The sequence below is a fragment of the Etheostoma spectabile genome, chromosome 12 (assembly GCF_008692095.1).
Source record: "Etheostoma spectabile isolate EspeVRDwgs_2016 chromosome 12, UIUC_Espe_1.0, whole genome shotgun sequence".
In the NCBI taxonomy this organism is placed as follows: Eukaryota; Metazoa; Chordata; class Actinopteri; order Perciformes; family Percidae; genus Etheostoma; species Etheostoma spectabile.
The window spans coordinates 16,424,357-16,448,945 of NC_045744.1; the positions used below are offsets into that span (position 1 = coordinate 16,424,357).

The window sequence follows — 24,589 nt, forward strand, 5'->3', positions numbered from 1 at the left end:
TTTAAAAATGTACTTGAAAGTAACGCATTAGTTACTTTCTGAAGTAACTATTTACTTTTAGAATTTGTAACAGAGTATCTGATTTAGTTACTTTTTGGAAGAAGTAACTAGTAACTGTAACTAATTACTTTTTAAAAGTAACTTGCCCAACACTGTCTAGGAATATCCGTCTGTGAATATCTATGAGAGAGCTAAGAGGATGTTAAGCTGCACAGACAGTGACTGAAATGCTCAGAGGTATTTATGCATGGGCAGATAAAAGATACAAGACTCTGTTTTTGCATGCTTACACACAACATGGATGTCTTTCTTTTCTTCTCCCCTCCTCCTACACTAAATACATATTACATATCAAATTTACACACAACACACACACACACACACACACACACACACACACACACACACACACCACACACCACACACACACACACACACAACACACACACATGCCACGTCAACGCACCACACACCACACAATGCTAAATAGTGGAACGACCAGTCTTCTTGCCTTTCATCTCAGCCACTGTGCTGCTGCAACAATCTCCAATCATCAAAGCCACCAGAAAAAGTGACAGTGGGTTACGCTGCAGCCTCAGACTACCATGGGTAGTGAGAGAATTGTTCTCCCACCAAATTATTAAACAAGGGGCAATATACACTCACCGGCCACTTTATTAGGTACACCTGTCCCAACTGCTCGTTAACACTTAATTTCTAAGCAGCCAATCACATGGCGGAACTCAGTGCATTTTGGCATGCTAGACATGGGCAGAGAATCTCCGCAGTTCAAACCGAGCATCAGTATGGGGAAGAAAGGTGATTGAGTGACTTTGAACGTGGCATATTTTTGGGGCAGAAGGCTGGTCGAGTATTCAGAAACTGCTAATCTACTGGATTTTCACACAACATCTCTATGGTTTACAGAGAATGGTCCGAAAAAAAAAACATCCAGTGAGCGGTCAGTTCTGTGGGCGAAATGCCTTGTTGATGCCAAGAGTCAGAGGAGAATGCAGACTGGTTCGAGTCTTTGAAGGCAACAGTGACTAAAATAACCACCCATTACAACCAAGGTGGGCAGAAAAGGCATCTCTAAACCACAGGTACGCAACCAAACCCCAGATGCAAATGAGAAGACCAGCATGGGCCCCTCTCCAGCAGAGAAGGACCACGGTGAGGAAAATTGCCACTCCAATTGGTACAGGCTAAGAACCAAGCGTTAAACTTATTTCTGGACATCGAATCAAATTTGGCAAACATTTAAGTCTCCGCGTATAACTGGTCAGTATGGAGAAGGATTTTTGGTTTGAAATATTTCTTGGTGCCTTTGGGCTGAGATTTCGACGCTACTACGATTTCGCTGACGCCCGTCTTGAAAAGGTAATCGATGGCACTTCGAGCTATTTGGCCATGTCATAAACATGAAAGTCATGCCAGATCGACCGACCACTGATCCTGTACTCAATTGCGTCGAATCACCGGTCTGATAGCATTTTGGGCGTGGTTGGGGAATTTGCTCATGGTGTGGGTCAATGGTGGATGCTATTTCTTGGCACCTTTGGCCCCTTGGTACCCAATTGAGCAACGTGGACACGCCACAGCCTACCTGAGTATTGTTGCTGACCATGTCCATCCCTTTATGACCAATGTTACCCAACTTCTGATGGCACTTTCACAGCAGGATATGCGCCATGTCATAAAGCTGAATCATCACAGATGGTTTTTTGAACATGACAATGAGTTCGCGTACTCAAATTGCCTCCACAGTCACCAGATCTCAATCCAATAGAGCACTTTGGGATGGGTGAAAGGGAAAATTGCATCATGGAGTGCAGCCGAAAATCTGCGGCAACTGTGTGATGCATCTGTCAATATGGACCAAACTCCCCTGAGAAAAATGCTTCCAGCACCTTGTTTAATCTATGCCAGAAGAATTGAGGCAGTTCTGAAGGGAAAAGGGGTCCAACCCGTTCTACATGGGTACCTAATAAAGTGGCGGTGAGTATGGCCACCAGTGGAAAGCTCTCAGCAAATTAGCATTTTCTGGAGTTTTTATAAATTGCCATACTGTATTTCAATCAAAGAGACATTTTGCAGACATGCAAAGAATTTAGGACCGCTCAATAAATGTTTCAAAGTCTTTGGTGATTAGACTTCATCGCTATACAAATATTTTGTTATCTATATAGGGGTAAGAACCATAAGACCCAGTGGAATTAGACACCCGGTGTGGCAAAAAGGAGCCCAAAGACCAGACCAAAGAAGGCTCTGGGACGGTCAGCTGGAGTAGAAAGAAATGAGGTGGAAGGGGGGGGGGGGGGGGGGTGGGTTGCACTCTTTGTCTGCAATGACAGCGACCGCACAGGGAAACAGATTTTTTTAAAGCAGGGTTGTGATTCTGTGATTGGCCTGGCAAGTTGTGTATGATTTGTTGGTTAAGCAGGAAGGTGAAGCCTCCACCAGCTGATTCCATTAGGAAGAGAGCATTGATTAAATAGGCTTCCTGAAAGAATTTAAGCTGAGCTATATTTAATCAGAGAGATAGTTCCATAAAGCAAAAGTGATACAAAGCAAAGTAACATTTATTAGGTAACGTGAAATGATTTAGGAGTGCACCTGGTCTCCCTGAAAGAATTTATGCGATCACATTTCGAGTGATTATTTATTATTTATTTAGCTGGAAACAAAGTTGTGTTTTCCTTGATCACAAAATAATTGATGTAAGTATGTACCGTCAGGGGAAATTTTAAAATTTTAAAAAAATTGAAAGTGAATTCTTTTTGTAATACAGTAAAATACCTGTGAATAAAATTAAGGGCCACAAATACAGCATACAGTATGTATTATTACTATGTGTGTACTGTGTACTAGAATACATACTGTACATGTACGGTTGGCCTATGCATACATATAGTTTAAAAATCCCTCCGGTGTTTAGTGTTTATATTATTTTCTTGCGTTTATTCAAGTAGCCATAATAAATTATGTGACTAGATGAAGAAGAAAAAACTTGGTCCCTCTGTGATTTATTTCTCATTTAAAAGCCACTGGCTTGTACTACAATACACAAGGGCTGCATATGGGTTCAAAGTTGCTCCACTCTTCCATGCCCCCACTGGGAAACAAAGTCTCTCTCAAGTGTAACCCGGCTACTCATGTACACTACTAATGGTGTTCCCCCTGTGTAACAATGTACATGTCTGTTTAATCTCCTTAATTATTTAGTGCCAAATTAGTATGGAGTGAGGGTAGAGGCATACCGCGGACAGTAGTTGTAAAACCCATCAGATGGAGCTTGTTTAATATTAATGAATATAAACCCTTTCACTGCACTGTATGTTGACACTTGTTTTTTTTGTATAATTTGCTTCTATGGTAATGCTGGTAGGCTACCAGTGATTTAATTAAACACTGAGAAAATAGATAGACTTTACCATATGGATATATATATATATATATATATATATATATATATATATATATATATATATATATATATGATATAATATAATTGCTTAGGATAGTAACTAGGACACTATCTTGCATCTGATGTTCATTCACCCAGTTAGACTCCGGACATGGAAATGCATATAATTTTCCACTCTACAATGTAATTTAATTTATCTTTTTTTATTATACTGTTTGCTTATACATAGTGTTATATCTTTAGAGTAGGAAAAAGGTTTAGCACCCTTCTTGATGTGGCTCGGGAAAGGGAAGTTTGGGGTTCCCTGCTACCAGATAAGTGGATGAAGATGGATGGATACTTCTTTTAACTCTACTTGACTACTACTTCTCATTGATCAGCACTTCACCACACCCCTTGCTCATTTCTGTCTTGAGATCCTCTTGATTTGGTTTATCTGTAGCAATTTAAATGCTGATCCCTGTTTTGAGCTAAATATCACTAACCAGAATTACAAATAACTTTGTATGCATGCAACATCTTGACTGTAGGACCAAACCAACTACTTAGTCTATGAGAGATGTGGGTCACTGACAATATGCTCCCTCTTTAAAATGTGCTAATTCTGTGTAGAATGTCTTAAAACAGCAATCCTTTTCCTGTAACCAGCCTTAACAGCCAAAGACAGGGCTGCTGAAGCTGAACTCCCTGTGGTTTGTGTAAATATGAAATGCCGCTTTTCCATGTACTGGCCTCTGTGCTGCTATGGGCTTACAGTGGGAACCTCGACTTTCGTCACATCCTGACCGCTTTTGACCTGACTTGAGTAGAGACAGAGAAAGTTGGAAAAGTTAGGGAGAAAGAGAGAGAAAAGATTCACAGGATCATTGAGGTTAGCTTTTTGAAGGGCAGAGATAACTTTACAGTACAAACTTGTCCTTCCATTAGAGAAACATCTTGGGAACAAAGTCAATCCTGACCTACAAAGCCGACACACAGTATCTACGTATTTAGTCAAAATTAAGTTTTCTAGTTTTTTTTATATAACTTAAATGGACATTTTCTTTGAAGGTACGGGGTTTTTCCTGTGCCCTTTACATTGCCCTATGTCTTGTGCAAGGCCTGTGGCAATGATTTAGTTTTTGTTTTTGGGAGAAGGAACAGGTAACAGGCATAAAAGTGTTTAAACATTTGTTACACACTGCAGAGGTGCCACTTGAGCAAGCCACTGAACCCTCTTACTACTCAGGGTGCCTGAACATTGCTAGCCCCATTTCTCTACATCTCTCCACAACAACTGCATGTCTTTGGGTCCTGTGTAAAACAATTAAGTGAAAAAACGGATTTGTTTTCACAGCTTCACGGTAGCCTTGAAACCATTTTTTTTGTCATGTTAGCTGTCCCTACATTTACTGCTCTCTGCATTTGTAAAGGTATGGTATCATACACTGTCAACTATAACTCATACAGGCGTGAGTGCTGTCTCCTTGTTGGTCATAGAGGAGAGAAAGAAAGAGAAAACAAAAACACTAGAAGAAAGAGATCTTATGAGAGAGGAGGAAGTGCCATGATAGAGTTTGGTCACGAGAAAAGAGAAGGACCGGTTGATGGCACAGAGGGCTTTATCTTTTGTTCCGCAGGATAGACAGTCTCTTACCATCTTCTTGTAATAACCACTATCATCCCCCCTTCTCCTGTCCAGCACACTTTTCTGTCTCTTTCCCAGTTATGATCCCTCCAGTATATCAACTTTCAGCCTACCTGAGAAACTCTATTACGCTCAACGTGTACCTAATATTTGGAGCTAATTTGAGTCAATATATTCCTCACCTCTCATTTCTCTCATCTACCTACAGCTTTAGCCAATGTTAAAAAGTGAACTTATATTTCATGTAGTGCGAGCAAAACCTAAAACTCTGGTTTAAAGGCTAGTATTTTTAAATATTAATTCAATTCCACTTTTTCAGCAATTCACGGAGATAAGATAGGAACAAAGCTTTAAACCCAAAATAAATGTTTCACCTTCCCTAATTCAATGTCAGTACATTGAGACAGACTGGCCCTCATTTGCTTTTCAAACTTCTTTCTGAGTTTTATTCTATTCTGCTCGTTCCCTAGATGCCAAGGCCTGCCCCAGCGGTGAGTTCATGTGTGCCAACCGCAAGTGCTTGGCCATCGTCCACGTGTGCGACGGTGATGACGACTGTGGAGATGGCAGCGATGAGCTCAAGTGTACCTCCCCTCTGACCTGCGGGCCCAACCATCTCCGATGTAACACCTCGGAGTGTGTGCCGCTCATTTGGAGCTGTGACGGAGACCCCGACTGCTCCGACAGTTCGGATGAGGGGCCGGAGCGCTGCGGCGGCGACGGGGTCCCGTATCTACCTAACCGCCGAACAAACTGCACTGCTGGGGAGTTTCGCTGCGCAAACGGGGAGTGTGTGCGGCTAACCTGGAAGTGTGATGGAGATCCAGACTGCAAGGACAAATCTGATGAGTCTGACTGCCGTGAGTTTCTCTTTCTGTCTTTTACAAATATACAATGTCTTCTAAACTAACTTTAAAGAGAAAGAGCTTTTTATATGGTATACTGCATTCTGTTTACAAGTAGTATGACATTGGAACACATCTCTCCAGCTCGAGGCTGCTCGTCGCACCATGGTTACATACGCAACTCTGTTCTTGTTTACAATGGGCAGTTTTGTTGAAATTTTGATTAGTTTAAATCTAACTCAAATTATGTTGAGTTAGTGTTTAACTTATTTGTCTATCTTTTATTCTGCATTTACTGTATTACCACTATGAATTTTTAAACAGTAGCATCAAGTCGTTTACATTCATTATGCTTGTCTTGTTCAAAGATAGGCCTAGCGACCAAAGAAAAACCAACACGTTCAGAAATAATTACACTGAACTGTTATTTTACTTTATCCTTATGTTGACAGTCGGTTAAGATATCTGTCTGCTTTAGGACTGGAGAGTGGAAAGAAATCTCACAAACAACATATAGCACATTTCTACTCATGCTTGTAGTTGGAATATGTTTTTTTCTTCATTTTTTTCTAAATGTGTCTGCTAAAAATGTGTGTGAAGATGGGGCCTCGTGATAAAGCAGGCTTTCCTATTAGCTGGTCATGGATGGAGGAGCCCTGAAGCTCTTGTCTCACTAAGCCAGAGTGTGAAGCCCAGATAGTCCCACTATTCATTATCAAGATGTGCGGTGCACACATCAAACCCACCTCTCCCACTCTGGGGTGTCAAATAAGCAGCACTTACAAGAGATTGATGTTTTGTTAGGCAACTGGATAGCTGCATTTAGAGAGCAGCCTGGAGGTGGGTATAGGACCAACCTCGTATTTGTCCATAGATTACTACCATTTACCTCCAATGCCTTTGCTATATTCACATGGTTAATGTCTACGTGAGGACTCATTTGCCATATGAATAGTGTTCTGCAAACTCTTCAGCTGAAGACAGATACTATTGGGATTAATCAAAATATTTCCGACATTTAATATAAAGCATGTGCTTGTGTATGTAAGTTACTGACCAATCAGATCAATAGATTGATCTCCCAGAAACAGGGATGAGTTTGCATGTGCATGTCCACACGTGTGTCCAAGCTACAGCGGCCCTGTTTCCATTTCATTCCCTCTGTTCTGCTCATCTTGTAATAACACTAAATCATATCCTCCTCAGTCATATATATTGCTTTTTAGTGTGGTTTAGATAGGAGTTATATGAGCACACTGGGCCTCATTGATGAAAAGCTTGTCTGTGCTTGGGATATTAATGAAATGTGGTGAGGCTTCATGCAGTCTCCATCTTTGCGTTACTATATTGAAAATCATTCATCACACACCCTCAGGTTGACTGTTTCTGTCCTAGGCTGTACCTACAGTAACACAGGCTGTGAATAGATAGAAGTACAGTACAGTTATTGCAGTTATTGCATGTCATTTCATGCATGCTTCTACAAAATGATTTTTAAAAATAGGTTCTTGGGCCTGTCTTGCCTTTGTTAGACTTGTTAAAGTAGAGAAAATTGTGAAAAAACTGATTAAAGTAACATGCAAGGAAAGGTCTTGGGTTGGTTTTAACCCCAGGATGTTGTGTACCTCTGAAAGGAATTCAAAGGGGAGTTACAAGTCTAATTTCAAGTGTGTTTATGTACTTGTGTGCCTCTTACAGCCCTGTTGACGTGCCGTCCTGATGAGTTCCAGTGCGGTGATGGTTCCTGCATCCATGGCACCAAGCAGTGTAACAAGGTCCATGACTGTCCTGACCGCAGCGATGAATCTGGCTGTGTCAATGGTGGGTACACCTGTCAATGCTGTCTGCACGACCTCTTGCCAGAATCTGTCTTCCTCTCCGTCTGGGAGAGTTTGTAATGATGTCTGATAACTAGCTACAGGACCTGTGTGATCTGTGTAATATGATTGACCAAAGCCTCTCAGCTATATTTTGGTAGAAATTAAGAGATTTTAAGGCAGAAGTAACACGGCCGATATCACAGTACATACTACAACCCCCTTTTATTTGCTTGTCCGCTCTATGTTTGCACCCACTACTTTAGAATGTCTTTCCGCTTGAGTTTAAGTCTAATATCTGATGTGCAAAAAGTCTTGCATATTGATTCATAGTAAATAATCTAAAGTTGCAATGTAAATAATCTAAAGTTGCAATCCTTAAGATTTAATTTCTGATAGATTTGGCGGTTACTGGTGGTTTTGTGCAGTTTATTGTACTACTACAGCAAAACTCCTTGAGCAGCTACTTTTTTCAGAAATGATCAAACAAAAGGTGTATCTATTTACAGGGCAGCTAAACTTATGTTTCAATAAACAGGTCGGTTAAAAACGTAATTGTACAATGATCTGATCTCATGCTGTGCACAGCACTGCATGGTGCGAGGAGTTGGCTACCTTGGTGAGGAGTTGGATGTATTGTGTTGGGAAGGTTTACTACTTCCATAAATCACTAATGTAAAAGGTTGGAGTTTAATTGTTAGCATGTTAAAACATATTTTAATCACTTTAAATCAAACCACATCAAAGTAATGTAAGTTTTTACATTTAATTACTTTTCTAACAAATGCAAATAAAAACATCAGTTTTAACCAGGCAGTTTTATGTGACTGATCTATCTTCTGCCTTTTCGTCACAGCCACCAAATGTGAAGGACCTCTGAAGTTTCTGTGTAAGAATGGAGAGTGCATTGATAGCTCCAAGGTGTGTGACTCTGTCAAGGACTGCAAGGACCGATCAGATGAGCCCAAGAAGGAATGCGGTAAGAGAACTTATTGTGCACACAGGTAGGTTGTAACCTTGTGTCAGCTGTTAAGAAACACTCTCTTACCCTTTGATGCGGTGGTATGAAATGAAGGACATTGGCAGAGCTTTTGGCTCAGCCCCGTGCAATGAGTACATGCAGACTATTGTAAATGGATTCAAGCAGTTAATGTGGCAGCTTAATCGTGTTTGCCATAACAAAATGCGGCTACCTCCCTCCTATTACCTTCCATTTCAAAGGCTTCGTAGGCCCACTCAAATTATCATAAGCATCCGTTATTCAGAACAAGAGCCTGTGTGTACTAATTACCATCAAATGGTAGAAGAAAAGGCTTCTTCTGCTCTGTGATAATCTCTCTCTTCTCCATCTCTCTACCTGTGTCCATATATCTTCATCTTTTAACCTATTTTACCATGAGTAAATGAAAGTGATGCCTTAGTTAAAGGCAACAACATTGTGTTTATGACTTTGTGCCGAAAAGCTTAGAGTTAAGGAAAACTCATGAGCAGCACAATTCATTTCACGTACATGAAGAATGTTCAGTTGATTTTGATGACACAGAAGCATTTAATAAACACTAATTTGAGGAGACAATTAGGCAGGCAGTACAGTTTAACCAGGATGTGTTATTGTGCAGTGCCGTCGCAACTCTGTTGTGCATTTAAACTCATGCTGGAGGCGTTATATTTAGCTGAACCTTTAAGGTAAACAAAGATATTGCAGGCACCATAAACAAAGATGCCAAAGCCTAATTCAGCCTTGCTCCTCTCTCTCGCTCTCTTCTCTCTCTCTCTCCTCTCTCTCTCTCTCATCTCTCTCTCTCTCCTCTCTCCTCTCCTCTCTCTCTCTCTCTCTCTCTCCTCTCTCTCTCTCTCTCTCTCTTTCTCTCTCTCTGGGAAGTACACTCAAGTGTAGCTGGCCCTCCTACCTCCAAACGGATACAGTCCTAAGACAAAACATTCCCTTACTATAATGCTGACTAGGTTCCCTGAATCTGTAGAGAGACCAACATAGTTATACATGAACAGTTCTGGTTATTATAGATTGGCTGAATATTCTCATTCCCTGACTTGTGACCTATGAATGACTTGATGTTGTCTAAGCATTCCCTTTGTCTCACCATACAGCAACATGGCGTTTCTGGAAAATTCCACCACACTTAGTAAGAAAGTTTCTGATAAGAGAGAGTAAGAAGCAGACACATACTTTCATAGAAATGGACATGACATCTCAGAGGAACATAAAGTGGAGAAAGAAAAGTGACAGAAGGCAGAGTAGACTGACCTCTACCAAGGATGGAAATTACAAGACCAAAATGGGTATTCCAGAGAGTAATTCTCCTCCCTTTGTCCCTCGTCTTCCTCCTCTTCCTCTCTCTCTTCCCTCATACCTCCCTCCCTCTCTCCTTCAACTCAGGTCTTGTTCTCAGCTCATTAAAGGCTTGTCCACACACACCTAGGTCATCACTCTGCTCGCTCAACTGTTAACTCGCAAGATGTTCCCCAAACCAAAACACAGACATGAAAAAAACGATAATACTCGTTTTGTATCTGTGCTGCACTGAAACACAGTTATTATTAGTTGTTCGGTCTGATTGCATTTGCCGCATCAGCCTTACATCAGGGGGAAATAAAGCATTTTTCTCTGTGCTCAAGCACATGTTTTCTGTGTTTCCCATCTCATTAGAAATAATGGCATATTACCACAGTACCGACTCATTACTGGGCATACCATTCATTTCTTAACACTGCACCATCACTTCCAGCTTTCACTGAGTGGAACAGCTGAAAATAGCTAGTACATAATGGGTTACCATGGTGAGAGAGGGAGAGAGAGAAATAGAGGTAGAGTAGAGAAGGAGAGACGCCATGTTTGTTTGCCCATGGGAGAGTGACCTCTAAATCATGGCTGTCCTTGAAGGTGGTCTAGAAAATAGTGTTGATGTTGCCAATTGTCTTGTTAGCCACCCAGCCCGACTCAAAAAAAACATGAAGGAGTGAGTCCTCAAATACAGCCACATCTTGGGCTTTCTTCTGTCTGCAGTTAATTCTGAGCTGACATGAAGGGAGTGAGCTGAAGCTTCTGTGAGTGGCAGGCTGCTTGTCACCCATCCAGCTGAATTAGAGATGGGAATTTAATGCTGGCAGTTGCAGCGCTCAAAGTCTACTGGCACGTACACAAAGCAGAGAGGAAAATGTCCCCACAAAAGTAACCCTCAGTCAATCTCTAGAGAGTAGACTTCATCTTTCTTTACTTTTGTTACAATAAATAAAGAATATTGTGGTGGAGATGTCCAAAAAAAATCTTTCCTCAAAGCTCCACGGATAAGATGAACAGGTCATCTTGGATCCCTGCAGTCAGCGTATTGCTTGTAGTGGGTCTAGCTCTTGTATATTAAATGAGGCACGTACTTATCAGGACAGGCACAGGAAATGGCATCAGAATAACTTCCCTGAGACTGTAGAAGAACAAAGAATGCACAGGGTCTTTTGCACCAATGCTGTTTGTGCCTGTGCAGTGTGTAAAAACATAAACAGCATATAAAGCTGGACCTAGCAGATGGTTAGCTTAGCTTAGCACAAAAACTGGAAATGGGGAAACAGCAATATTCCCTTAAAAAAAACATATTATATGAGAATATATTTCCTCCTTTAAAAATATATTAGCAGCATTTTAGGAAACTTAACAACGGAAATGTGGTTTATGTGGTGTTGAAACTCAAGTCATAATATTCAAAGGTTAATGAAGCTTCATTTAGAACCAATGTCTTGGTGGGGAGGTGGCAGATGCTTTGCTTTGAGCCAGCTGTTTACAGTACTAACGAACACACATACTGTATTCAGTCATGCTATCCCTGCTTTCAGTGACAGGTGATAAAAAGGTCCCTGGCCATTGACAAATGTGTTACACTCGATTGGGCAGGATGCTGTTGACAGCATTAAGCACTCTTGTGTTGAGGAGTGAGGTTTTTCCTGCAGTTTAATCCATTTTTCTCTTTATCACCCCTTTTCCAGTTGCCATTAGTTTATTGTGCAGCCATGCTTAATTGTTTGTGTGAAAAGCAAAGCCTGTATGCTGTTTAATGAAATGTTGGCAATATTTTTTTGGAGACATTTCTGTTTGTGATCTTAGCGTTCACTCAGTTGGCTTCCTTTTTGTGAGTCATTCAAACAATAAGTTGTTTTTTTCTTTTTAAACCAGACATGGACAGAAAAGTGTGCTGAACTTCACACATGATTTAATGGATCTCTTGTTGAATGCTAAGTCATTGCCACAGTGAAATTATAAAAAAAATATGACTATATGTAACAGCTTGCATGCACAGTCAATACTTGATTATTTGCTGTATTGTATAAACTGGAGGAGGAAATAAAAAAATAGGACCCTAAAATTTCATTCAGTGACTTTTGAGCCATCCTTGCTATCAAGTAATTCCCAAAGCCACTTTGTGCAGCACAATCAAATCTAACTACCTCTGCTTTCTTTTGTCTGTGCTAACCTTGTGCCAGCTTCTTTGACCTAGTTAAAAATGATCTTGTTTTTAGCCTCTTTCATTCTCCTGATGCTTTTACATCACTCTGCCTCAAAATGAAACATGTACACTGTTTAATTTCAATGTCCTCTCTCACTCCTGTGGTAGAGCCTTATTGGATATCTCAGAATCCCAGTTCCCAGCATTAATCCTCTCTGCACACATATTTCATATCCCTGCCGAAAAGCTAGCGTGTGTGATGTTTTGACTCTTTGATTCCCCTTTTCCCTTTTGAGAACATCTAATAAGGATTCAAAATGATGGAAAAGAGCACAAGATACAAAAGAGTACAAGAGCCCAGATAAAATGAAGATTATGAATATATCCATTTTCCACACCTATGTGCCACCCATATTTATACACCTTTTATCAAAGATCATAAGCACTTACCCACTATTCAAAAATATTTTACAGTCAATGAGGCTAAATCTGATTTTGACCTTATTAAATGACCAATTGGGTGAACATAATGTCTCTACCTTGTCTGTGATTGGAAGCATTTGACCACTAGCTTGTTTTCTTTGTCTCCCAGGGCTGAATGAGTGTATGATCAACAACGGCGGCTGCTCCCATGTCTGCATGGATCGACCAATCGGCTTTGAGTGCCAGTGCCCCACTGGTTACCAGCTACTGGACAAAAAAACTTGTGGTGGTAAATAAAGAAACTTTAAATAGACAGGCAGATATATAAAAACATGAGTGGCAGGTCGGCAGCTGACCAAGCTACTTTGATTGTCAGTGTGTACGTGTGTTGTAATACTTAAGGCAGCTCTCAGCTCTCTGTCTGTCTTTGTATAATGTGTCCAGCCTGTCACTCCCACAGGGAAACTAGCACAGTCATACTATCGCTCTAATACACACATATATACTCTGTCCTTCACACCCTTCCCCATCCTTTTAACACTAATGTTTCCACATCACGCCCAAGGAGAAAGCCTAAGATCTGCTGGAAGTCATCAGGGACACGCCCTGTCTCCCTGTCGACTTCTCTTCTCCCATTGAATGACAACATGTCTGTGTGTTTCTCCAGCGCTTTCAGTTATACATAATGTGCATTATAGCCCATTTTCATCTGTTTATACTCTAAAATGCATTGCTATATTAACATTTTGGGAATTAAGTTGCTATTCTTATATAGTGCAGCACACAAGGGTAAATTAGTCTCTGTCTCTCTGTCTGACTGGGTTCTATCGCTCTTTGTTTTTCGGTGGATTGATAACCTCATTTCCCTCTTCTCCCTGCAGACATTGATGAGTGTGAGAACCCTGATGCTTGTAGCCAGATCTGCATCAACTACAAGGGAGATTTTAAATGTGAATGCTATGAAGGCTATGAGATGGACCCTGTTACTAAGACCTGCAAGGCAGAAGGTGAGTCACAATGCTCAATTATTGACAATGCAAGGTGTCTGAAACTATGGGATTTCCTATTTTGAGGCTGAAAATGATAATAAGCGACATGGATCAGAAAAGATGCCCTAGATTCTGAATGTGTTGTGATTACACTTCTTGTTCCTGCAAAATAGGGTGAATATATTTATTTTTGGTTAAAATTATTTAAAAAGCCTTTAAAAAAGCGACACAAGCATCCTTCTTGAGGGGTTGTGCCGCTACGCGTAGGTTGCTTCTCCCCATGTCTTTTAAATGTTCTATTTTGAAATAGCCAGCAAAAAGAAGGCTTTTTAAATAATTCTGAAAAAGAGTGCCTTTGATTCCCTTTTTTCTATACTTAATTGAATTCCCAACCCCAAAGAGCATTTTTCAAACATCTGACTGAACTTACTGAGCACCCTGGACTTTTTCTCTTTCCTTTTTATTTTTTTATGTTTATTATTTATGCAGTTTATAACTCACATAGTTTCTGTTGTAAAGATAAATTTCCTCCTAGTTCAAAAAGCTGTGTTGTACTGTTCATAACAAGACTTTCTTTTAGATACTTGAACACTTCACTCTCAGCTTTTTTGCCACAGTGTCAAAACACTCCTCATGTCATAATCACATCTTTCTTCTATTAGGTTCTTATCAGTGCACTGCACTTCCTTGTGTATATGCCATAATTTAATAATTATATAAAATAAATTTAAAAAAAGCCAGCTTCACATTGGCAACCACTCCCAGGTTGCCAATGTTTCTCCCAAGCCAAATCTGTCCTCCAGTGTCCCATCACATTAGACAGTTTCATGACTGACGAACTGAATACTTATAATTAGGTATAGCAACTCTTCAGGGGTACCTGGCTGAGTCACTGTGGAGGCTAATTACATCAAATTGAAACTGGTGTCCCGTTAAGCCTGTTGACAGTTGTCGGACTAGTGGAGAACAAAGTAAACTGCTAAGAGGCTAATTAATTTTCTTTGACCTCTAACCATGGCTAAAAGCTAATAGCAAGAGGCATACACAGAGAGGCCAGTGTATATGTTTACACTTAATTTTACCATAAAATGTTCATTATTTAATTGGCAGGAAACAGTGAGTCAAATGAAATGTGATGATTTAGTCCCTGTGGCTGTCAAATGCTGTGATTTCATTTCCCTCAATTAAGCTGAACTGATATCAAAGCTCAGCACTCCCATATGTGTGTTTGCGTTTGTACACACTGGATTTGTGTTTGGATTGGATCTACCCCCCTGCCTCTGTCTGCACTTGTGTATTTCTCTGTGCATGACTGCCCAGTGTGTTTGGTATCAGTTCATCATGGCCAGAAGAGAACTGTGTCTGGCTGTGTGTCAAAAGCAGTGGAAGCAGAATCACAGTGAATGCAGCAGTTCCACCGCTTGGTTTTGAGGCAATGAAAACTACTGCTCCCATGAAACTAGCAGGGGACCTTTTTCCCGTTCAGAGGGTTTGGAAATGTTGTCATTGTAATGGCCAGTTTTCAGGAACACTTAGTCTGACTAGCACTGTCATCATTCAGACTTTGTTCTGGGAGAGGAAGGAAAAGGAAGGAAGAGGGGATGTGCAGGGGCACAATACTACAATGAGGCTGTGACACAAACTGTCAAAAGGGAAACTGAGGTGAGGGAGCAAATTAATGAGAAAATATCATATCTGCCTCTGGAGAGAACTGGCTGCAGCTGCCCTCCTATTACTATGCAAAGTCAGAAATAGATAGGCCTAATATAGATGTTACAAGACAAAGGTGGGCTTTAGTTGCCAGCCAAAAGTGATAAAACCTTCCCTGCGGGCAACTATTACCCACTTGGCTTAGAAATATAAGGAAATAAACATCAAGGTATGGTAATATAAATGCCTCTATGGCCCCTGTTCAGATTTGGGGCTAATTAAAATGCATCCTAGGTGACCTAATCACAAGTGGACAGCTCTAAAAATAGGTGTGAGTGCACTTGAAAATAAAGCAAGGACACATTGTGGTGTAGATGTTCAGTGCTAATATTTATGTGTGCTAATACTGTAGCGTGACAAAGCTACCAAACCCAGTCTATAAGTGACCATAACACTTAGAAATCTTTTATGTCTCTCTCTATGGCAATGTTTGTCGGTTGGTCGGTCTACCGCTTTGGTCCAGACTGAAATTTCTCTTCAACGTCTGTAAAACATTTACATGTCTGTACATTTGTTACAGGCATGTATGATCCCCAGAGGATGAAGCTACCCGCCTTTAGTGATCCCCTAACTTTTCCTCTAGCCCCACCATCTGGTTGACAGTTTTAGTTTTTAGTGACAACGGGATGGATTGCAATAACATTTGACATCTTCTTCTGGCCCCTTACCAAATTATCAAAGCTGATTTCACTGGTCATTATTGCTCCACTTACCAATAAAATATTCCTCTTACTGATGTATTCTTCCTGCTTCTACCCCTTTCCTAAATGACCGCCATTGTAAAATTTAGCTGGCTAACTCATTCATAATAAGGCTCGTAGTTCACACAGGCATTTGCCTATCGTCCCATTTCCACAAAAACAGGGCATTAAATATCCTTTGCTTTGTGTGCAGGGAAGAGCCCCTACTTGCTGTTCACAAATCGGCATGAGATCCGCCGCATCGACCTGGTGAAGAGGGACTACAGCCAGGTGGTGTCCACCCAGAAGAATGCTGTGGCTCTGGATCTGGACGTGGCCAACAATCGTGTCTTCTGGTGCGATCGCTTTCACCGGAAAATCTACAGGTGATCTTGAATTTGAAAAAAAAGAGATGATTTTACATGTTTAAATTTAGATTTGAAGTTTATTTGTTATCAAAGTTATGTTTACATTTACTGTTTCTCACCAAAATGCGTGTGTATCCTTAAGGACAGTTATGTCATGTCTTAAATTGTAGCATGCATCAAACATTTTGACTAACCGTAAGTGTAATATATGTTTAATGTTTAATGTATACTTTTTTATACTATTTTTAAAGTTACTGAGAATGTTCTACTTCTGATTTTAAACTAAACAATCTATATGTGACATTACAGATACTTGATATGTCAAATCGTATATTGTTGCACCCTGACATGTTCCTGTATTTGATTTATTGAGCATCTCCTTGTTTAGTCTTTTGGCATTTTTGAAATTGAATCAAGTGAGTTGATAGCTTTCTAGTGTTACCCCAACTACATTTTGTCCCCAGAGTGTATTCTAATTGGAGCACTGTGTTCTCTTCATAAAATGGATGTTAAAGAGAAAAGATCTCTGGGGAAAGTAAAATTGAAATTCTTGTTCGGTAGCACAGCTGCCTGACCCTCACCTCACACCTCTGCTGGGGCCAAATCATTTACGAGCCGGGCAACCCCGGAGTTAGGCCTCGTCTATTCTAATATGTGGTCCACCTAACAAGGATGCTAACCCCCCGCATGAACTTGCTTAGCGCATGGCCCAAGGCAACAGCTCATATACCGGTCCCATTCTCCACTCTGCAGTCGCTTCACAGCAGAGTGGAGATCGAAGCGTTAGTCGTGATGATAAACAATCTATTGGCTATTCACTTGTCCTGCCACTGTCCTGTATGTGCTCATAAATCCACTTTATGTCAGCTCCCCATTTTATCCAATTCACGTGCCAATGAGACTTTTGCTTACTTTAGACAAATATAAAAGCCATTTAAGGGTATCATCATTCCTTCATTCATTCACTTATAGTTACAGTCAATGCCTTTTTGGTAAAAGTTTTTAAAATGCTATAGCTTGTAATGACTATACGGACTAATCATCACAAAAATGTTTGCCCCACCAGGCAGTCAACATCCCTCCACTATTGATTTTTCACTAATGGCTAGCTTGCTGTAGAGAAAGACTTACATATTGTTCTCACCTCAAAACACTCCCTGCTCCCTCTGTCCCCTTACCACCCTCCCCCTTCCTCTGCAGTGCCTTCATCCATGAGGCCAGTGACCCCTCTCAGCAGGTGCCGCTGCTGGAATCTTTATTGCAGACCCCTGTGGGTCTGGCTCTGGACTGGCTCCAACACAACCTGTACTGGGCCGACTCCGGCGACAAATCCATCTCCGTGGCCTCAGTGGACGCCACCAAGAGACGGGTCCTCATCAACACCGACCTGAGTGAACCCCGGGCCATAGCGCTGGATCCCCACCATGGGTAAGGACTGGAGGATGGGATGTGTGATTCTTGTTCAGGAACACAAAATGCCTTAAAACCAAGCATCGGCCACATTATGTAATACCCAATACTGAAGATACAAATGACAGGATCAATAATTACGGTCATTAAACAATTATCTCTATTGGTCATTATAATGCTAGCATCCACCAACCTACACAATTTCTAATAAATGCTAATTACTCAACTGTATGCTATGAATTTACATAACAAATTACAGTATGTCAGCAAAAAACTGTGTCAAACTCAGTTTATATGGGTTACCCTCCTCAGTGACCCCGGATAAAGATTTGTTAAGTGATTTCAGCCCAGGACCCAAGAAATTAATTTACATAATCCTCCTCTGAGACCACATCTAATGATAAACATTAGATGAACCATCTTGGATGCATGTCGTATGTGAGAATCCAGAGTAACAAGCTTGTGACCCATTTAGCATTCTGACTCGATACATTTTCAGAATTTCTGTCCCAAATGAACACTTTTAATCTAGGAATCTATAGGAATGTGTTCAGCATGTGCTTCTGCAGCTTTTGTGTTCTGGTGATGCAAACCCAGATGAAACCAGACAGACACTAAAATAAACTGGCACATAGCCTTAATAGAGACATGACACAGTGGCATCTTCTGCACATTACAGAGCCAATCATAACTGCTCAACAGGAATCCAGCACACACAGATTTCTTTGTCAGATTTCTGACACCAAATGACAATTTTGTCTTTGCAGGAAAATTCCCTTGTTGCCAGTAATAAACATTTATATAGAAATGAGTTTGTTGATGTGATTGTTGACTGATATTGTCCAATATACAATAACATATTTTTACATTTGGTGGTTTGAACAAATGCGGGGGGGGGGGGTTGTTTATGGCTACGAAAAAATCACAGCCATGGTTGCAGAACACTGATGATGTACAAAGTACAATAGCACAGATCTAGAGTTTAACTGAAACACAGATCTAATTCTTTCATAATAAGCTGCTAAACTGTTGTCTTGAACACATCTGGAAAGCAGAGGTTTCACTCAACACACACAACTTGTACAAAAGATAATATTGTTACTGCATTGCTGGTCTTTTGACTTGTGTTGTGATTTCATGGTGCTGAATGGACAGCTCCCACAGAGGGCACACTACTTAGATCTGTTGATTTGCTGCAGTTCTCTTTTTTTGTCACTAACATGTTTTTGTAATATACCTTATTGTTATTGACATACATTTAAATATCTGTCCCCCTTTAAGACCACAGTTCCACAAATTTCACAGATTCTACTCCCAGACATCAACTCAGAATCACTATTGCCTCTGTTATAGTGTTCAGCATTAGCAAATAATCCTGAAAATACATTTTTCAGCTACCATTTAAACAAAAGTGACATTCCCTTATTGTTTGCAGTTTTATATAGTATTTTTCTACAATAGGCTGTATGCTGCATAGGTAATTTTTAGCACTGCCGTCATGTACTGTCATCTTGCCAGTGTGAAAATGTTGGTGCAGTTCTTGAATAAATACAAAGGATGCTGACTTAGTACCTAAAATATGTGGCATAAAGTTAGTAAATCAACCCCCTTGTGTCTGGAAGCAGTTTAATTTTCATTGTCTTCTTTTTTTCTTATTCCAGACAAACTAGTTGATGGGAAAATGTCTCTTTTTTTTTGTTTTGTTTGACAAAGGAAAGCCATATCATTATAAACAGTATAATGCAGCATAAGATTGTTACCTTTATATGTCCTGCTGAATGCAGCAGCACTACAGTGCATAAACACTCCATAATACCACAATAATTACTGTATGCTTCCTTTGTTCAATCCAGCTTTATGTACTGGTCAGACTGGGGCACACGAGCCAAGATAGAGAAGGCCGGGATGAATGGAGTGGACCGACAGGTGCTGGTGGCTGACAACATTGAATGGCCCAATGGCATCACGCTCGGTGAGAGAGGAACTGCTGTTTTTTTCAACTCAGTGTAGATAAAAGACAAAAGTAATTGAAATTATAAAGGTAATGTTTAATGATAATGGCCAGAAATAGATTAATAATCAGATTAATCTAACACAGTTGCTTTTAAAACTACATGTGAAATCTGAAGTTAGATATTGGCACAGTGAAACTTGCGGAGGTGTAGTCGTGAGAATCTGACATTTTAAAACGTAATCAATATCACCTAAAGGGATTTGTCAGTCAGAGAGTGCTTACCGCAAAGACAATCAATTTCTACTCAACAAAGTCTGATCTACCTGTTTGTGTGTGTGTGTGTGCGTGTGCGTTTGTGTGTTTGTGCGTGTGTGTGTTTTTCTCTCTCTCTCAGATGTAGCCAACAGGCGTCTGTACTGGGTGGATTCAAAATTGCACCTTATAGCCAGTGTGGACCTAAATGGAGCTCACCGCAGAACACACATGTCGTCCGCAGAGAGACTGGGACACCCCTATGCTCTGGCTGTTTTTGAGGTTTGTGTGCAACTGATTTTTAATGATTTTGGGCTTTTGTCCATGGTATCACCCGGCCTCCCACATCTCATCACATCTACATCTCACTCATTAGCATTACAGGGGCCTGCAGTGTGACTGGGAGTCTGAATGTAATGACTGTTAAATTGAATTTACTGTATGCTGTGTGTGTGTGTGTGTGTGTGTGTGTGTGTGTGTGTGTGTGGTGTCCTTGTCTGTTTTCACTTGTTAGATTGACTGGCCGAGCATACTAAACAGAGGCAGCTATAGGGAGTGTAGAGCAGCCTTAAGAAACCCACACACTCATGTTTTTGGTCAGCAACAAATCTGCTGCCTCGTGGCTTCTATGTTGTGTATGTTTATGCCTGTGTGCAAACAGGCTTTTACTTACACACATGTCTGGCTTGTCCCTGTTGTTGCCACTGCAGCCAAGTCCCAGCCAGTTTCAGTTCACCCAAGTGGCCTATTCCCCTGTGGGACTCCACAAGGGGAACTGGTCTCAGTGGGAACAGATTTCATTGAGCAGCAGACCAGATTTAGAAGCATGAATTTGTTAAAAATATAGGAAAAATAAAGGAGCCAAAACACCAACACAGATTTTAAATGTCCTTTTTTTTACAGTAGAAAGTAAGATAATGAAATGTAAGATAGATATAAAGTAGCAACTAGTCAACTAAAGTACACGTACCTAAACATTTTCACACCTACCTCGTTTGGTCTGGACTTTTGGATTTTTCAGTTTGATCCAAACATAAATTACAGCCGAAATTTAGTCCCACGAAAAGAAGTAGTCTCGGTCCGGATCAAACTGAACCATGGTCTGGTTTATAGTTTGAAAGCATTTTTTGGATGGTTTGGACTATGTGGCCAAATACAGGAAGTTCTGGCAGGCTATAATCATCTAACAATAGAAGTGTAGTTCCTTTAAGGAATAGCTCAGTGCTTAGTATGTGTGTTGTCAGATATGAGGGCACGGATATCTGAATGTTGTCTCAGGTACGAGGCATGGTCCGCCTTCAGCTCCCCCATCACCATACAGGTAAGGTCCTTTTTAGGAGCTGCAAGCATTAAAAGAGTTTGAATGTGTGGTTGAACAAGACAGCTACAGGAATGTGCTCAGAGCAGACAGCTGTCTGCAATCAGAGCAGAGAATAAATTAGCAGTTTACTTGTTAAGTGGTAGTAAATGTACATTGTAGGTTTCCCTTTGTCTTAGAGTAAATGCTGCAGCTCCTCAAAATCTGTGTCTTGCTTCTAAACAGCGTAACAAAGCAAAAATAGCTTTGGTAGCCTAGGGAGAGCTAGAGTCAGTTAGAAAAAACTCCAACACCAGTGAGAGGATAATAGGAGAAGATACAAGAGGAAGGGGAAGCCCGTCTACAAACCAATCAATTAAGTATCGAGAGACGTAGTTTGCATATGTGATTACAACAGGACGTAGTTATGTCATGTATGCGCTTGCATAACTTCAATGGGAAACCAAAACTAATCAAAACATATCAAATGTATACAATGTAACAAAAACATGACCCTTTGTCTGGACCATGGTTCAGACTGTATCGTTCAGGTGTGAAAAGGCCTTTAAGTTCAGTACGTGAGTAAAATGGATTATAGGTGCAGTACATTCCACCACTCTCTTGTTTCTTGCAGTTTTAACCTTTAAAAATGAAAATACCAACATAGGTAAGCTGTCCAAAGCATTACCTTGTTGGATTTTTCTTACTGTACTCTGCTGTTAGTCCAGCCTGGAGACAGCACTGTACTCACAGAAACAATGGTAAATTCCCTCTGGTGTAATACTAAATCGATCCAGGGCTTTTCTGCTCTCTGCCCTGCTGTGGCAACAAGGTGACCTTCTTGTTCAGGATGTTGAACATTCACCAGCCCCGTGTTATTGAGTGGAGCTTGTTTAGTGTACATCATACTACCATCTATTTCTGACTCAATGACTGACTGACTCAACAAAAACACACACACACACACACACACACACATACATACCCACACTCGTGTTGCAAGGCCTATTGTCTCGCTGGAGATTAGCCTGTAGTTTCTAAGGCAACAGCAGAAAATGTCAGAGTATCTATTCAAACTGTTGAATCAGATCAGTTAATAAAAGAGCATGGTTAAAATGTACCTTTGAGCTACGATATTTTTATCTAAATAGGATGTGTTTTAATCACTTAATACCTATAAAAAAAATCCACATGATAGATTGAATCGTCTTCCACAATAAGACGTCACACCTCCATTTATTGTGGCTTACTGCGTACTGTTGCACTTCAGTTGAATTAAAAATGTCTTTGTTACCCTTGAACCTCTGCATTTGCATTCCTCATTTTATTTAAAACCAAATGAACGCACTTTCTTCTGCACAAGATAATGAATTTGTCTGTGTGGCAACAAATATTCATCAGTGCAAATGCCACTTGCCCTCATTTTCTCTCTGCTATTTTTCCTCAAATGAATTAGACTTGTGAGTACTTTGAGCTTTTTACAGCTGTTAGTGCTGTTTACTCTCCCACATCATGCATCTCATGTGAGGCTATGCCCAGTGGTGCTTTGGATCAAATCAGCATGCTAACATGCTCACAATGACAATGCTATAATACTGCTGCTAGGTAGGTATGACGTTCATTATGTTCACCATTTTAGGTTAGCGTGTTAGCAATGTCATTAGTTTTTTATTATTATAAAGTCGAAAACACAAGCCAAATATAAACCCAACATCAAGAGAAATTGAAATTTAGACCCCATGATGGTGCTAGAGAAAGTTATTACAGTTTGTTTTTGTTATGGCAATCTATGCAATATTTTTGGAGAAATCTCACCTAAAACCACAAATGTTCACAGGAAAGTCAAAAGATCTGACATCGTCATACGATTTTTACGTTTCAACCTAACCAGGAAAAAATGTGTCTGCACTCAATTGGCGTCTCTCTCATGTCCCTTAAGTATATAGGCTATGTAGCTAGTTCTCTTAATAAATCCTTGGTATAACGTGACAAAATTGAATACTTTTATTATCAACACCAGGAGGTGAAACTGAGTGCCATCATACATACGTTTCATTGTGGGTCGTGGTTAGTTCGCCAGCATAGCTGCGAAAGCATACTGCCAACAAACCAAACAGAATTACTTTAATACCAAAATCATACCAAGTCAATGATGCTTACTCTTCCAAGCTTCCCAAAATTCTTGAAGTGACCATCTTCTTAGATTGTTAAATTAGAAGTAAGTAATTTGTATAGCTCTGTCCTTCAAAGGTTACCAACCGAGCTGTTGGAATTGCTGTTTGCCAATATGTGCTGTAGGGCTCAAACCCAAAACAACACAGACTTACTTGTTCTGTGTATTACCCATATTATTAAGACAATGATTTTCTGTGTTTCAGGATCGTATCTACTGGACAGACAGAGACAGGGCGGCGGTCTTCATGGCCAACAGGCTGACTGGACAAGACATCCACACGCTGGCTGAAAACCTCAACGACCCCCACGACATCGTGGTCTTCCACCAGCTCCGCCAGCCACAAGGTTGTGGTGTGTGTGTGTGTGTGTGTGTGTGTGTGTGTGTGTGTGTGTGTGTGTGTGTGTGTGTGTGTGTGTGTGTGTGTGTGTGTGTGTGTGTGTGTGTGTGTGTGTGTATAGTACAAGTGAGGGACTTGTATGTCTGCCAGTCTGTTCACTTCCCTCCCCTCACTGTGGTTGTCTGAGCTGAGTCGTGTTTCTGTGACCGTGTTCCCTCCGTGGATCCATGTCAGACCAGGCACATGAATAAATGATGGTGAGGCTTTTGACTGTGGTGGAGGGATCAAAGCATCGGGAGCAGCAGTACATTCACACATCTGTCAAAACCCTGCCCACCAGCCCGGTTTTCTCACAATCCATTCAGTTCAACTGAACAGACCTCTTAATGATGAATGTGATGCCTGTGTATTTCCTTTGTTGTGTGTCACAACAAAGGAAATACATATCTATCTCTGGTTGTCTGTCTCTTTTTAATTCTTACTTCAGTACAGTTCGCCCCATGTTGGCTAAGTCCTGCAGCGGCCCGGGTTTGAATTCGACCTGCGGCCCTTTGCTGCGTGTCAACCATACTGTACATGCATTATACTGTCTTTTCTAGTTTGTATCCAAGCATGACTTTAAGATGAACACAGGATAGGCCCAAAAAATACAAAATCTGGATAATATAATAACAGCAAATTACTGTATAATGTCAGATTTTACTCTTTGTATTCTTATAGATTGTGTTTACGCATTGTAATGGGCTTTGTTTTGGTGTTCACAGTGGGGAACAATAAAGTGGCAACTTGTTCTGTCTCTCTCTGACTCTCTGCTATCTCGCCA

The 24,589-nt window shown here is 40.6% G+C and overlaps 1 protein-coding gene across 4 annotated transcripts in view; it reads left to right on the forward strand.

Moving 5' to 3' along the window:
• Nucleotides 1-24,589, forward strand: part of LOC116698950 (low-density lipoprotein receptor-related protein 8) — a 75,489-nt gene that overhangs the window by 43,334 nt on the left and 7,566 nt on the right. For all 4 annotated transcript variants that reach the window (XM_032531227.1, XM_032531229.1, XM_032531228.1 and 1 more), the window contains exons 5-14: nt 5,525-5,914; nt 7,598-7,720; nt 8,573-8,695; nt 12,763-12,882; nt 13,475-13,600; nt 16,187-16,358; nt 17,541-17,768; nt 19,604-19,722; nt 20,099-20,238; nt 23,632-23,773. In XM_032531227.1, the coding sequence (XP_032387118.1) occupies nt 5,525-5,914; nt 7,598-7,720; nt 8,573-8,695; nt 12,763-12,882; nt 13,475-13,600; nt 16,187-16,358; nt 17,541-17,768; nt 19,604-19,722; nt 20,099-20,238; nt 23,632-23,773 (1,683 nt within the window). The remainder of the gene's footprint in view (nt 1-5,524; nt 5,915-7,597; nt 7,721-8,572; nt 8,696-12,762; nt 12,883-13,474; nt 13,601-16,186; nt 16,359-17,540; nt 17,769-19,603; nt 19,723-20,098; nt 20,239-23,631; nt 23,774-24,589) is intronic.